At 40.0% G+C, this 15,370-nt stretch overlaps 1 protein-coding gene across 1 annotated transcript; it reads left to right on the top strand.

The window, feature by feature from the left end:
* The first annotated feature begins 38 nt into the window (after positions 1–38).
* SRD5A1 (steroid 5 alpha-reductase 1) lies at positions 39–14,844 on the top strand. The gene is made up of 5 exons (XM_027680926.1): positions 39–427; positions 2,467–2,633; positions 8,939–9,040; positions 10,731–10,881; positions 13,732–14,844. Exons 1-5 carry the CDS (start codon positions 48–50, stop codon positions 13,796–13,798), a joined length of 867 nt encoding a protein of 288 aa, XP_027536727.1. The 5' UTR covers positions 39–47; the 3' UTR covers positions 13,799–14,844.
* The last annotated feature ends 526 nt before the right edge of the window (positions 14,845–15,370 follow it).

The raw sequence follows: 15,370 nt of genomic DNA on the forward strand, positions 1-15,370 counted from the left end.
GCGCCGATTGGTCCGTGGTGCCCGGTGGGCGGGGCGCCGGGAGGGTGATGAGTAGGGGCGGCGGGGGGCGATGGGGCTCGGTCTCGGTGGAGTTGGTGATGGCGGCGTGCGCGGGCTGCGATGGTGTTTGCGGGTTCTGGAAAAGGGTGGAGGGCCCCGAGGAGCGGCGGCTGCTGGAGCTCTTCTCCTACGGGCTGATAGTGCTGGGCGCCGGCTCCGCCCTGCTGCTCTGCTTCATCCCTATGCCCTACGGCCGGTACTCCACGCGGCGCTTCGGCTGGCTGCTGCCCGCCCGCGCTGCCTGGGCGCTGCAGGAGCTGCCCTCCCTCCTCGTCCCGATCGGGCTCGCCGCCTGCGGTGGGGAGGCCATCGCCGCCCTGGCTAACCGTGCCCTGCTGGGCTGCTTCGTCCTGCACTACGCGCACAGGTGCGGGCGGGGCGGGGGCACCGCCGGGGCGTCTGGCGGGAGCTCCTTGGCAGTGCTGCCGGGGCGGGAGAAGGGGTCAATCTTCATAGAAACGCCTGGCTGCTGCTTCCAGACCGCAGGGGTTGAGGTGCTCCACTTAATTAGCTCTTGTTATTTAATATCACAGTCACTGAAGTCCTTCGGGCTTCGCTGCGTTAGGATGTTGTGCGTTGTTGCGGCAGCTGGGCGCGGAGCCGTGGCGGAGCGGTGCCGGCTGCCGTGTGTCGCTGCGCTGTACGGGGCGGTGCTCAGGCGTGCAGACGCGATCTTCGATGCTCCCTCGGCTGGTGCTCCATCCCTGCGCTGCAGCTGTACCTCGGGTGGCGACCCTCGTGTCAGCAAGGGCTTGGTCAGGCTGCTTGAAGGGTCCTAGTGTTGAAAATAAGGGAAGTTCAGCACTCTGTACTCATATGATTTTAATGTTGTGAAACAGTGGCTATTTTTAGTTATGTTTCTTAACACGGTCTTTCAACATAGTGTCCGTTGAATGAGTTGGACTGGATGAGGGTTTTCTCTAGCTCAGGATATTCAATGATTCATTAAAATACTAGCAAATCTGAGGCCGAGTGCTCCATGTTGCCCTGTAGTCAACTTGGATATTTAGTAAAAGTTCTTGGAGAAGGCAGCTTAGCTGCAGCTCAGATAAGATTTTGCTGTTCTCTTTAAGTTATGGATGGTATCTACTGGTCATACTCCATGAGCAATTTTGCAACATTACTAATACAGGAGCAATAGATTTGTCAGGTCATGTTAAGCTCCATGTGTGGCTGATACACTGTTGTTTTCCGGTGAATGAGAGAGGCTGGTGCTTTTGACTGAAAGTATTCCACATCCTCACAACAGAGAAGGACGCAATGTGATTGGCCTGGTGGCTGGTTTTGAAAACCCAGGACTGTGTCTTTGCTCCTTTTTCTGTTAAGAGTAAAGATAATAGCTTTCGCATGGGATCTTAACTCATCCTTGATGTCTGGAAATAGCTAGGAAAGTGAGACAAAGGTTTGTAGAGCAAGCTGCGCTGTGCTGCAGTTTGTTTTTTCCAGTTGCTTGTTGCGATTGCCAGACTAAGTGACTCTTCTGTAAGTGAGCATAGACTGGAAGAGACCTCTATTATCCAGTTCCTTTTGTTGTAATGTAGCATGCTTTAAATAATCCTGTTAATGAACTTGTTACTCTTTCTTGAAAGCTGTTATGGTTGTGCTTCCTTTGGAAAGACTACTTTGAAGCACTAGTCCTTGAGTAGATGGAAAACACGTGAAAAATGCTCAGGCTTCAGTACTCCTTGTCCTATTTCACTACAGATTGTAATTAAATCAATAGGCAATTGGGAGTTGGCTAGTTGCACCAGAAGGATCACAAGAACATTCACATTCACCTGATCTTGTTTAGAGCTTGTTGGTTCATTCCCATAATCCCCCAGGAAAAGCAATCAAGATTCCTTTCCCAAATAGGATGGCAATTGTGGGTTCGTCACGTGTTTAGCAGGTATCATAGGGTAGACCAAAATTGTAGAGGTGAAGCATTAGGGTTTTAAAGTGACTTTTAAGGTAGGGAGGAAACTGAGCTCAATTAGGTTAATTTTAAGGGCATTGCCTTTCCCCTCTAGAAGTGCTGGGGCATTTGGTGTAGGGATTGTGAGACTTGGCTCATTTCAGAAAGTTTGATGATACTACTGAGGATTTAGGAACAAAGGAGGATAAAAATAGGCTGTGCTTAACATCAGTTACCTTTACTCCTCTCATCAAAGTAATTGCCTTGGATACAAAGTTCAAAATTTCTGACATACAGAGAGAGAGGTCTGATCTTGTAATTCCAATTAGGCAACAAAATGAATGTTTAGGTATTAAAGCAAGTGCAACTGACCTTTAGAACAGGGACCAAAGCCTCTAATGCTGAGAATTTGAAAAGTAGGATAGCATGGACTACGGATTATAGTTTTTGGACTTCAAAACTCTGTCTTTGGTTTGTTAATACAATAAATTTTTGTTCCTTATTTGCTATAGGGCACTCATATTTCCTCTTCTGATCCGTGAAGGAAAACCAACACCATTTGTCACTTTTGTGTTAGCACTTCTGTTCTGCGTTTTCAATGGATACTTGCAGGGCCGAAGCTTAAGCAACTATGCAACTTACCCTCCAGGCTGGTTGCAAGATCCATGCTTCATTACAGGTGAGTCAAATAATGTTATGAAAACTTAAGGTGTAATTTTCCTTTGTCTTCACAGCTTTTAATTCTAATTTTATTGTATCTTCAATGCCGTTTTGTAAGTATTCTCATAGGTATTTCTCTTGTTGGTGTATCTGGATGCCTTTAATTTTTTTTTACTTTAGAACTGTGAACTGACATTTCTTTCCACAATACCAATGCTAGGTGAGCTGACTGTCATCTTTACTCCGTATCACCAAAATAAATATTGTCATGTATTTTTTTCAATGTAGAAACTTGAAGCCTCACATGGAACCAGCAGCATGCATGTTTAGAACAAAGTAGGTTTTCTGTGTAACGTAGATCAAACTGAAGTAAACAAACTCAAGGAGTAAAAATCTAGCGAGGGTAATTGCTAAGTACTGAGATACCACTGCTAATGCCAGAAGACCTTGGTGTCAGGATTACGCACATGCGTGCACACACACGCGCACACCCACACGCATCAGCACAGCTGCCCTTGTAATAGCGGTGAGCATTGTCAAAGGACAAAACTGGCCTACAAGGAACTGGGTGGAGGGATTGATGATTCACTCTCGATCAGGAAGGGAGGTTACATTTATTTATAGTTGAAGTCATGGATATGATGAAAAGGCTAAGATGCTTAATGACAAAGTACGATCACCCTATTTTTTTGTTTCCTAAGCATCTTACTTTTGTTGACCATCAAAATCATAGTATCATTTTCTAATGAAATTTTTACCGGAAGATCTTTCATCTGAAGATAAATCAGAATATTTTGCCTCATCAGTCAAAGGTGGAGAACTGGGCTGTGTAGATCCTTGATCTGAAGAAGTACCCTTATTGTTTTTATTCTGTAGCCAGAGCAAGTTAGTGTTTCTCCAGGATTTCTCAAGCCTTTCATAACAAGAAAAAGAAGGTTTTGTCCTTATTACAGTGTTATTGTGGATAACAGTGGAGGACCACTGTGCTAAATGCTATCATGACTATAAGATTGAAGAAACTTAAATCAAAGGAGGTTCTCTTGCCAAGATTAGGAGGCAGTACTGCTTGTACACTAAAAATGGAGAAATTGAGGTACAAGGGAATGACTTCAGTGGATGCTAGGCACTTGGATATACTTGAAATTCTCTTGGTAGTTTCAAATTTCCAGTCTCCTTAAACTGGGATCCAGCAAAAAAAATGGTTAAAAGATCTGTTCATCAAAACTGTTGAAGGCTCTGATGCCTAATTTGGTACATTAATCAAAAGGTATCTCAATACAGTGCTGTGAACAAATTGTGATTAAGAAGCCATAAATCAATTCTTCTTTACTGAAAAGAAATCAAGTTTCCTTGGTTTATTTTTTTTGAGTTTATCAAGGATTTCTGAAAGATGCAAATGTATAAATTATAATAGTTAAGTTCCTCTGACTTCAGTTATGAATACTTCTGTGTATGAGTTAGTTTGATTTGTATTTGTTGGTTTTTTATTATGGTTTTATTTTAATTGTTTGCTTTTTGTGCAAGTAATACCAGTCTGGAATATATGCTTATATATATTTCGAGTACTGCTAAACATAAATGAAGTGTTGCTTTTGTGGTTATTATAATTCAAACTATTGCTTTAAAAAGCAATCCTATCCCTAAGTTATCTTAAAAACTAAGAAAGCCAAGATTCCTGGTACACATAGCAACCATTTGCGTGGTATGACTACTGCTGACTTTTTTGAGACTGTTAGTACAAAAAATCTTTATATAAAATTTGGCACGGCTGTGAAACAGCCAAACTGAAGACTTGTTTTTTATTTTATTTTATTCCTGTAACTAGAGTATCTTTTGGGATTTTTTTTAATGTTGCTTTGTAGTACACATCAACATAATTGGATCTTAGCAATTTATAATTGCTATTTGGTATTCATCTCAGCTGGGTACCTCCAAATATCTGCAGTTTATGCTTGTGGCTTTGGTCAACTCAAATGCCAAAGTGGCTGTGCACCCTGAACAACTGGACTGTTATGTTCTAGTTTTTCAAAAACATCTGGCAGTGTCTTTAAGTAAGTTTAAAATTACTAGAAAAAGTTACTAGAATATTAGCAAACAACAACAGCAAGAAAGCATATTTGCTGAGGGCTACCAAGATATTTCTTAAGCTGTATGGAGTTACATGTGGAAGATAAATGAGAGAGTGTCTAAAAGTAGCAGCCAATCATGGTTCAACAGCCAGAAGCTGAAATGAGATAAATTTGCAGTGAACTCAGAAATTTGGAGAAGTCAGGCTGATTAACTGTCATGGTGAGAGGTTTCAAACAATTCTGTGTTCTGTCTGGAGCCTTATTACAGTTTGACTGTTTTCAGGCATTTAGAAGTTAACTCTGGAAATGCAATAGCTTATATCTACACCAGCAATTGATTTGGATCAGGAATATAACTTTGATGTGATTCCCTCGTGGTTTCTCTGGACTGTGTGTTGGTTTGGTTCAGAACAGTGAACACGGCTGTTTTCAGAGGAAATGGGAATGTTCTGCTTCAAATGCAGCACCATGGGTTTGCAAACCTATGTGGGAACAACTTCATAATCTTTCAGCATGTACTTTACACATGTGCCAACAAACAGCTTGTGAACTTACCAAGAGAGCCCACGATACCCTGAAGCAGTGAATGTTGCAAAAAGGGACACGTACACCTGTGTGCTTCACCCTGGTGTTCTTTCCTAATCTCTCTGTGCTTCTAGTTGGAAACTCCTTCCTTCCTTTGCTTGCTTTAGCTTCTTCAAACTCTTTGCAATATGCCATGTGTCTTTTCTTACTCCTTTAAACCCCATTCAACTACTGTGGTAGTTTGGCCTAGGCCTTCCTTGGTGACCAGCTTGTAACCAAGGAAGTGCCCAGATTTACGCGGTATTCCCTACGATTTTTACATAAGCTGGGGTATAAGAAGAAAGGAGGAGACGCCTTCGGTCTCTTTCCTTCGGGCGGCTTTGGAGGTGCAGATCTCCCTGTTGTTGAGTCTGTCGGTTTGGAGAGCGAGGCCTGGTAAGGCCTTGTTGACCTTGGGAGGCAAAGGCTGCCGGCAGTCACCCCAGCGTGACTCTCCATTGTCCCAAGGAGAGTAGTAAGATATTTTTTGCTAATTCTTTTAGTTGATAGACCTTGGGCTACTGATCGGGATATGTATATATATACATGTATATATATTTATATATATATAATTTTGGTTTTTGTTCTTCCCTTCCCCTTTCCCTTTTTTCCCTGTGAAATTGTATATATATATCTCAACTGTACATAACTGTAATATAAGTGTAAATCTATTTATATATACTGCTTTGTCTCTCTCTCGTTTTCGGTTCTTTTGGTTTTTTTTTTTTCCCCTCTTCTCCCTTGGTTTGGGGTGGGGGGAACTTCTTGTGGTAAGGTTTGGAGACTTGGCAGGGAGCCAGCTCCAAACCATAACAACTACCTACTTTGAATGTTGATGGCTAACCCTTCTGTGCATCAAAAACTTTCCTCAGTAGCAGTTCTACAAAGCAGAGCAGCACCTGTAACTCAGAAGGTGCAGGTGACTGAACCTCGTCTGTTGCATGAAGCTTTTTGTCTGGCAGTCAGGCAACCAAGCACATGTGCCACCTCTGCTCTTTTCACTCAACAGACATGAAGAATGCATGCGCATTGTCCATATCTGGATATGATCACGTAGTTGAGGGATGTCTAGATATTATCTCATAGCCCAGGGATGTAGATTAGCCTGTATCTCTGCTAGTATCTACAGACATCTGTATATTCTAGATGATCATGTGCGTTGTTAGAAAGTAACCACAGTCTGAGATGAGGCACTGGTTCACCTGAAATGTTTATTTGACATTCTCAGTGCAGCTGTAGAAACTGGCCTCCTGATGTGTCTGCACAGCATCTTCCACTGCATATTCTTGAAACCTGGAGAGGGAAGGTGAGCCAGATAGCAGTTACCCTCCTGTCACTCTGTAATAGCCTACAGAACAACAGTAGGTCTTTTTGTGTGAAATTCTACATGGGCAAGGGTAGAGAGGGCACTGGTGCAACAACGCACACAATGCTCTTTTGTTGCACCAGGTTGTCTGCTAGTGTAGACCTAGTTACTGTCCTCCTTACGCAAGTGTTCACCTAGTATATGCACAAGCCTTCATCTCCAGGTTTATCCTGATGAAGGAAAAAGCCTCTTAGTAGTCCTGTGAGGTCATCCATGTTGTGTGGTGTATCCCGTGGATCTGAAAATCTGATGTAATATGCAGTGGCTCCCTTCCTGTTTACCTGTCCATGCTTCCCTGTGCTGGTAGCCAAGTCATGCGAATTGTGGGGCGGAACCAGCTCTTGGCTTTGTAGAGTCTTAGGACTCTGCCGTGCTGGGAATCTGAGGATTAGGACAGGGGAGGAGCGCCAAGCCTGACAGCTCAAGAAGCATTTGGACAATACTCTCAGGCACATGGTGTGACACTTGGGGATGGTCCTTTGCAGGGCTGAGATTTGAGCTTGATGATCCTTTTGGGTCCCTTCCAACTTGGCATGTTCAGTGATTGCCCACAGTGTATGGGTGAAGGGAACATGGTTATGCAGTGCCTTAGAGGAAAGGGGGTCTTGAAATTGAAGAGGTGTGTTGTGAAAATAGCCTACATTTGTCAGTTTGTTGTCCACAAAGAGATGTGATTGTTTCCTTCTGCCATTTTGCAGTTTTCAAGTCAGAGAGGTAAAAATGTGCAGGATCAAACTCATCTTCTGTAGTAATTTGGCATTTTTAAAGCAAGCTCCAGCCTTTCTGCATTATCGGAAGAGTTCATATACTAATTTACAAGCAGGTGCACAGGAAACATTCACCAAAATTATAGTGTATATATAATAAATCATAGTATTGTAGATCTATAGTATAAACTATAGTATATCTAATAATAAAATATAGTATATCTAATCTATGTCGTGATGTATTTACATTGATTATATAATTGATAAGTAAAATTTTACTTCAAAAGGCACTTTACGTACAGCATCTGCACACCTTGATTGCTAATGGAAACTTGCTGTGCTGTATAAAGAAAAGGTTAGCAAACATGCTTATTCACAGGACTAAATTCTGCTATTAGTTTTACAATGTAAGCAGATAGTAACAAGTTAATCAAACTACTTTTTTTATTTATATGGGCAAATAATGGAGAGAGCTTTCATGCAGACACCTCAGTTTTTCTACAGAGCAGACATTTCCTCCCAATATATGTGGAAGCAGACAGCTAGGCCCTTTAATCTCACAAGAGCTTGAGAGAAGAAAACTGCCTAACAGCTTGTAAGTGGACCTTGCTTCTCAGACATCTGTAGCTTCACTGGGAAAGTCTTGGTGGAGTGTGCTCTGACAACCTACCAGTCTTGCGATGTGGTCTTATACACTTGGACATACAGTTAGTGCTTTTGCTGAGATGATCACGCTCCTGGATTTCTCTATATTGAAAAAGAGCCACCTGAAAGACTGAAGTTATGAGTGCAAAAAAGGAAAGGTTTCTTTATCTGGCGTGTGAAGTGACTTTGTCCTAGAAAAACATTACTGGCGTATTCTTGGTAATTTAAGTAAAACTGGTAACTTTGGAGGTGGCTTCAAAGCAAGACTATGGATCTATCTTCAAAACCCAAATCTTGTCTGCTCCTAGTAGCAAGGAAGGCTGCCTGCAAAGGAAGATACCATAGATAACATGTTGCTAAGGGGTGAAAATAAGGAATTTCAATCCTAAATTCCTTTTGATTTATCCCATAGTTATGGCAACAAGACATAAGGATGCAGAATGTGACAACAGTCTCAGTTTCTATGGAAGCCTGGTGTAAATCGCTAAACTGTTTTGCTGAATGACACAAGTAAATGGTACATTAGCTCCGTGATTTTATTCCTTTTGTTGCACAAAATTCTGTTGTGGAAATTCTGGTATGTCATCAGTAAAAATAGAAAAGGAGAGTGGGGCTAAAATGTGTCCCTTTGGGAAGAATGAGAATGGCTGTTTCTTTCAGTGTTGTTTTTCTGTGTGGAAGTTAGGGAATTACACACATTACATCTGCATACGTGCCTGTGCATACATTTACATAAGTCTAGAAACATAAGAATAAGCTTCATACTTGTGGTACTATTTCCTGTCTGGGGAGCTCTCGATTACTGTGAGCTGTGCTGACTGAAAAGCTCAGTCTGTCACCAGAGTTGTTTATACTGCTTACATTACTACTGCTTTAAGCTGATATGCCTAACATGTGATACATGACTGTAGTTTTTCTGAAAGGGTGCTTTCACTCAGTGTACTAAAGATATACTTTTAATATTTCTTTTCAGGTTTTATAGGGTGGTTGCTCGGCATGGGAATTAATATTCATTCTGATCATATTCTCAGAAATCTGAGAAAACCAGGGGAAAGTGGTTACAAGATACCAAGAGGTAAGTAAAAAATGGTAGAGATTAAAATGGCAAAAGTAGTATCTCTCATATGAGAAGCAGTAAAGAAAGCTGGGACTGGAGAAGAGGCTCATTTTATTTTTTTTCTCTTAAGCCAAATATTGTGAGGAGTCTGTTTCATGATATCACTTGGCTTGTGCAACTCTTTGGACTTCTTAAACCAACTTTGGCTGTATTTTTAAAAAGGGGTAAAAATGTCACAGCATTCCACAACTTTTCTGAGAAGCAGCAGGAGGGTGGAGAAAGAAGACCTAAATTATCAACCCAGTGTTAGGGCAGGAGGGGAATGCAGAAAGTACTCAATGGCTGGCCCATCTAATGTCCCATGTGTGAAGAGGGAGGTACCTTAGGTAATCAGAGAGCAGCAACTACTGTGGAAAGGGAGACACAGTAAAAGGAGGACAGAAATCCAAACAAAATAGGGCACTATGAATTCTGGCCTTCATGGGAAAAGGGAGAATATGAAAGATTTTCTTATGGAGCCTGTTGAAGTGTTAAAGTTTATTATTGCTTTTGGAAACATTAGACTCTTTCAGATACATTGCAGTCACTGAGAGAAGAAAAATAATACTATCTCTGAATTCTGTTTCTCTGGGGTTTTTTGTTAGTTGTTACTTTTTCTTGGTTGTTAAGGTTTTTTTTTAATATAACTGGAAGAATTAAGATATATAAGGCAGTAGACTTTTTCACTCAGAAGATAACTTATAATTTTAATAGATGTAAATCCAAGTGCTCATGTAAAAAATGAATATGAACATACTGTACTGTGTTCAGTGCACAAAAAAGTTCTGAAGTAAATAAGATGTCATTTGCTGTGAGATCAGGAGGAGCTGGTCTTTTTGATGTTGCTTATCCAGTTTAAGTGCTAGAATTTCACCTCTCTTTTGTCAAAAGGGTCGAGCAATTAAAGCAAGGTCAAAACATGTCCTTTATTACAGTTGCCAAATACTTGTTTGTTTAGTTCCACTGGTAAAAGGCATACTGAGATGTTATCGATTTCTATGCTGACTTTGGAATTGGGGTGAAAGTTCTTATTTTATAAAATTCCTGACAGGTGAGTACCACTTGTTTATGCATAATTGTACAACGGATTTAATGCAGACTGCCAGTTACTTTTCTCACTGAGTATCAGGGCTGAAGCAGTAAACCTCATGAGGAATGGGAACAAAAGAGCAACACATTTTAAGCTAGAGAATAAATTTGGGACTTTACTTAATAATAATAATAATAATAATATTGTTCATAATTAACTTAATTTCTGAAGTACTTAAAGAAATGAAACGTAGCCTAACTAACCCTGTGAGTATTTTCTGAGACTCAAGGGGAGCATGTCCTCTATGTTTACATATTATAAAAAAGGTTTATGATCAAAGAGACAGTTTGCTGCCATTGTTAAGTAACTATTTACAAAGGCATGTACTTGCTTCTGATACGAGTAAATCTGCTTTTCTTTCATTATTTAAAGAGGAAAAATGGACCTGCAGAAGGTCTGTCTTAGAAAGAGGCCTGAAGTGATCCTTCATAGCACAGCTTGAACTGGAAAACACTGCTTCCACCGCCTTTTAAATTATATAGAGACATTGGTGATGTAGCTCTTATTTGATGTACAGTAAAAGATAGCACTGGACATCTTGATTAAGGTGCTTTTGAAATAACTCTGTCCTGCTTTCAGGAGGAATGTTTGAGTATGTCAGTGGAGCCAACTTTTTTGGAGAGATTCTGGAGTGGTTTGGGTTTGCCCTTGCCTGCGGCACTACTGAAAGCCTTGCATTTGCATTGTGTACTCTTTTCATCTTGGGTTCAAGGGCAAGGCAACACCATCAGTAAGTGGTTTTTCTCTTATAATTTTTCTTGTCTCTGCCACACTGCATTTACATTTCACAAATTATGCCGCATCCCATAGCAATGTTGCAGAGCAAGTCTTGTGAAAGAGACTGCTGCTGTAGGGGAGAATATTATAGAGAATACTCTGAGAAGAATAAGCACTGCAGAGTTTCAGCAGAATAGTACTGAGCATAAACACACACGATGTACAACGAGGTGGTCAAAATAATGTTTAAATGAAGGAAGTTCATCCTGAATCTGTAAAAATTATGGACAAGTTTGGCAGTATTGTCTTAAATGATCATATACTCTATTTTCCCTTGCTGCTTGAACTGGTTTCTACAATATTAAAATTTTGAAAATCACTCTAAAGTAGTCTTTAGTAGGCATGCTTTATAGCCAAGTCTCTATCATATTGTCTACAATCAAGTGAATGAACAATATGAAAACAGTTCTAGTACATAATAATAAAGTCTCTGCTCTAATTAAACAGTTTGACTGCTAATGTACTGTATTCATAATGTGGCTTTCTTGTTAAAGACCATAGTTTGTGGAGAGTAGTTTCTTGATTCTCTTTAAGGAATAGCATGTTTAAAGGAATTTGAACATGTTAATCTTATTTTGGTTATTCTCAGCTTCCTGCTTTGGTTCTCATGCTGAAACCTAGTGACATAACAGGAAATAAGCCTGAATATCTGGAGAGAAATAGGTTGAAAAAAATGCCATTGCTGACTATCTGTGGGGGCAGCCATGGGTATGTCTAGTGGAGTCCTGAAAATTTCCAGAAACAGGTTTTCCTGCACCTTGTCTGTAGGGTGTTCTAGGTCTGTATTACCCTCCTAATGAACAAGTTTTTTGTACTGTCCAACTCGAAACTTCCTGACCTGTCACCTATTGACCATCTTTTCTTATTTTATCGTCTGCTATTAGTGAGCAGAGTTGCAGAGTATCTTGGGTTAGGAGGAGTACCTGAAGGTTGTCCAGTCAGCTGGTGTGACCTACAACAACTGCCCTTTTGCACAGGGCCTCATCCAGTTGAATTCTGAGCGTCTCCAAGGGTGGAGGCTTCAGCACATCTCTGGCAAAGTGCTGAAACAGGATTTTCCTCATTCTCATGAGGAAGAGGGTTTTTCCTTATGACCAGTTGGAATATTCCATGTTGCAGCTTTTATCTCCTGGCACACTTGCTGTGTGCCTCCAGGAAAGGTATGGCTTTGCCTTCTCTTTAATATCACAATAGGTGATGGAAGAATGCAATTAGATGTGCCTCTTTGCTTCTTTTCTAGGCTGAACAAACCTAGTTCTCTCAATGTCTCCTCTTATATCTTCTAGCTATGAGTTGTCTTACTGACCATCTGCTGGATTTTTCTCCAGTTTGTGGATATCTCTGTTGCACAGGAAGCCAACAACTGGAGGCAGTAATGCAGATAGATGCTCTCAACTGCTAAATGGTGAAGAGAATAAGCCCTTCCTTTGACTTGGTGGCTCTGTACTTGTTAAGGGAGGCCAATGTGCACTTGGCCTTCATCATTGCAGGGATGCACTATTGACTCATCCTTCACTTGTCCACCAGGATGTCCATGTCCCTTTGTGCACAACTGCTATCTAGCCAGGCAGTCTCCACCCTGCACTTTTGCATGGGGCCACTGCATTCCAGCTGCAAGAGTTGGTGTTTCAGTCATAACTTTGCTCCATTGTCTTAAGTAGTTCCCCTTCCATGACCTGCAGGCAGCACTTGTAGGTAGAAGTAACAGGGCCCCTTAGTCTCCTCCTTGCCAGGCTAAGCAATGCCAGGTTCCTCTTTATATATTATGCTCTTCGGGTTCAAATTCCATGGTTCGTTTCCATCAATCCTAAGCCTTGATGGCACTCTTTCAGACCCTTAGGAAAAGCTAAATGTTGTTAAAGGAAGTAATTTGCACTAATGGAAAGATGCATAAAAACAAAAGAGGGATACAAGAAGAAAACCCCAAACAAATAAAAATAACAAATCCATGTAAGTGAAGAAACATTTTAGTGCAGTCTGTTTAGTTTCAAAAACTTAGAATAAATTACTGAAATGGAAAAATAGTGTAATGATGGTATTCCACAGCTGCAGGTTATTGTGCATTGCATGTTTTGTCTTCTGTTTATTCCAGCTTTGATCTTGGAGTTAGCAATTGATAATATGAATATCTGCACCTTTGAGAAGCCTGGGTGAAGTTAATTCTTTTATTTCAGAGAAGCAGAAGAATAAGTATTTGAAAATGGGAGTAAATGTGTTTGTTATCCAAGGCGAAAAGACAAATAATAACATTTAATAGTGCTATGTATTTCTTCTTTGTTAATTGTCTGGATTTGAAAATACTGATGTCTTTGAAAGGTATTAGCAGTGAGGCTAGTGTAATGTTTGTCATGTTCTGTTTAATTATCCAAATCCTTTGGAACTGACAATGTTTCTATGCAGAATCATTACTATGTGAAGTAACCCTTGCTTCTGTGTGAAGTCATTAGGCAATTACATGGTTTTAGTTTAATTTCTTCCCCCTCTAGTTCTGAAATGCAAATACTCAGGATGCATAACAACATACATTTTTAAAGAACAGTTTATTCCTTCCCTGACTGCTCTCACCACATCTGTTGGTTTGATTTCCCATTGCTGGCAGAACAACTTAGTTTTGTTGTAGTTGATGATTAGATGTTGTTAGGATAAGTGCAGTAAATGCCGTTTTTGTATCCAGAGTAGTTCTAAAGGCATATTTTTTGTTTGTAGACAGAAAATATATGAATTATATTGAACACATTGTACAATCACTTAATGTCCTCAACAACAACTCTATACTCATCAGATTTCTGTCTTTGTTTTACAGATGGTACCTTGAGAAATTTGAAGACTACCCAAAGGACAGAAAAATTGTGATCCCATTTTTGTACTGAGCTGTGCTTTTAACACTGTCTGAGATGGATGCTTTTAGTAACAGCTAACATTTTACAGGTGGTGGCAAGTTAAAAACATACTCTCATCCTCACTGTGACAAAGCCTTTCCATCAGTGCTGCTATTACTTACTTCTTTTTCCTCTTAATGGTAACCAAGAATCTGATGGACATGGTGAATAGGAACAGAAATGCTTTTCCAGCAGTGAAGCACCTTCCTGAACACCTTAGGCAGTGAGTCTGACTGCCTGTGCAGGCTTCTGCTGTTTCCACTCAATCTAGTCACGCTGTCCTGAGCATTCTGCCGTGAGCCCAGTCACTCTCACTGCAGTCTGGATGGTGTGTTCCGCCTATTATTTGCCTACATACACAAATAGGGTTGATTTCATTTTTTCTTCCTTGCCTTTCTAATCCTTTCTTCCCTCCACCTGCATTTTCCGGAGAGCTGATGATGCAGACCAAGGAATTAAATGAATGTAGTTGCTGTTAGGTGAGAGGCAATGTTCCTCCTCTTTGCACTCTTTCATGTGGATATTGTATAGATAATTCTATACAGGATACTGTATAGATAATATTTAATGCTATTTACATAAAAGTTGTAGGGCTATCTTCCCCAAGTAATAGATTAATATTGTCATCTACCTCTTAAAATTGATAGCTATCTCAATATGCAATATGTGTCTTCTCACTCTAAACTGTTTTTGGAAGGCATTCTTTACTTAGGATACTTAGGCCAGTCTAGCACTATTAAAAAATGTGTAATATTTTCTAACTCACTTTATAAAAAAACCTTGGGATTTTTACAAAATTTTCTTACTATGTTGTTTTAAAAAATCAAGTGTTTTTCTTCTTCTGTTCATTTTAGATGATTTTATATTCTGGAATATAAATTAATGTCAGTGCTCATACTCCAACATTTTACTCATGAAGGACTCCAGAATGCTTTCAAGAGCATGATGGGATTCCAAGCATACAGACTTTCAAGTTTCAGGCACATCTGTGTGCTTTGCATGATTGTGATAATAAAGAATTTTTTAGAATTCCTAAGGAAAAAAACTCAACAGAAACTAATTTAAAAAAAAAATCCAACAAAAAAGAAAACAAAACAACAACCAAATTATAGCAATTAAAAAAAAAGGCAAAAAAACCCACAACAAAACAAACAAGTGAACAACACAGAAAAAAACTTCCACAAAATCAAAAAATTCTGTTGCTCTAATGTAATGTGGAAATAAATGAAAATCAAACTTTTGACGTGTCTTCTGATCTCTTTGCTCTTTATGTTGGATTATGTTCTTCAAAGCAAGTTGATAATATAGTTTTGCCAGATACTGAGTTTTCCAGTATGATATTGCAGTAAGATTTGTCTAAAGCTCAAAAGTCTTTCTTTGCTGTTGAATTACAATGCTGTAGTAATCAAGGTAATGTATCGGATGAAATTTACCTTTAAAATTTTAGAGATTAGTTTTCTAACTTACCTAGAGCTGAGCCCTTGGACTGCCAATTGCTCCTTATAATGTTGACTGGGAGGATGATTGTCCTGCTCTCAGCCAGTATGCAAAAAGTCCATCTTT

This window comes from Neopelma chrysocephalum, unplaced genomic scaffold (genome assembly GCF_003984885.1).
Source record: "Neopelma chrysocephalum unplaced genomic scaffold, ASM398488v2 Primary Assembly neopelma1_22b, whole genome shotgun sequence".
Lineage (NCBI taxonomy): Eukaryota > Metazoa > Chordata > Aves > Passeriformes > Pipridae > Neopelma > Neopelma chrysocephalum.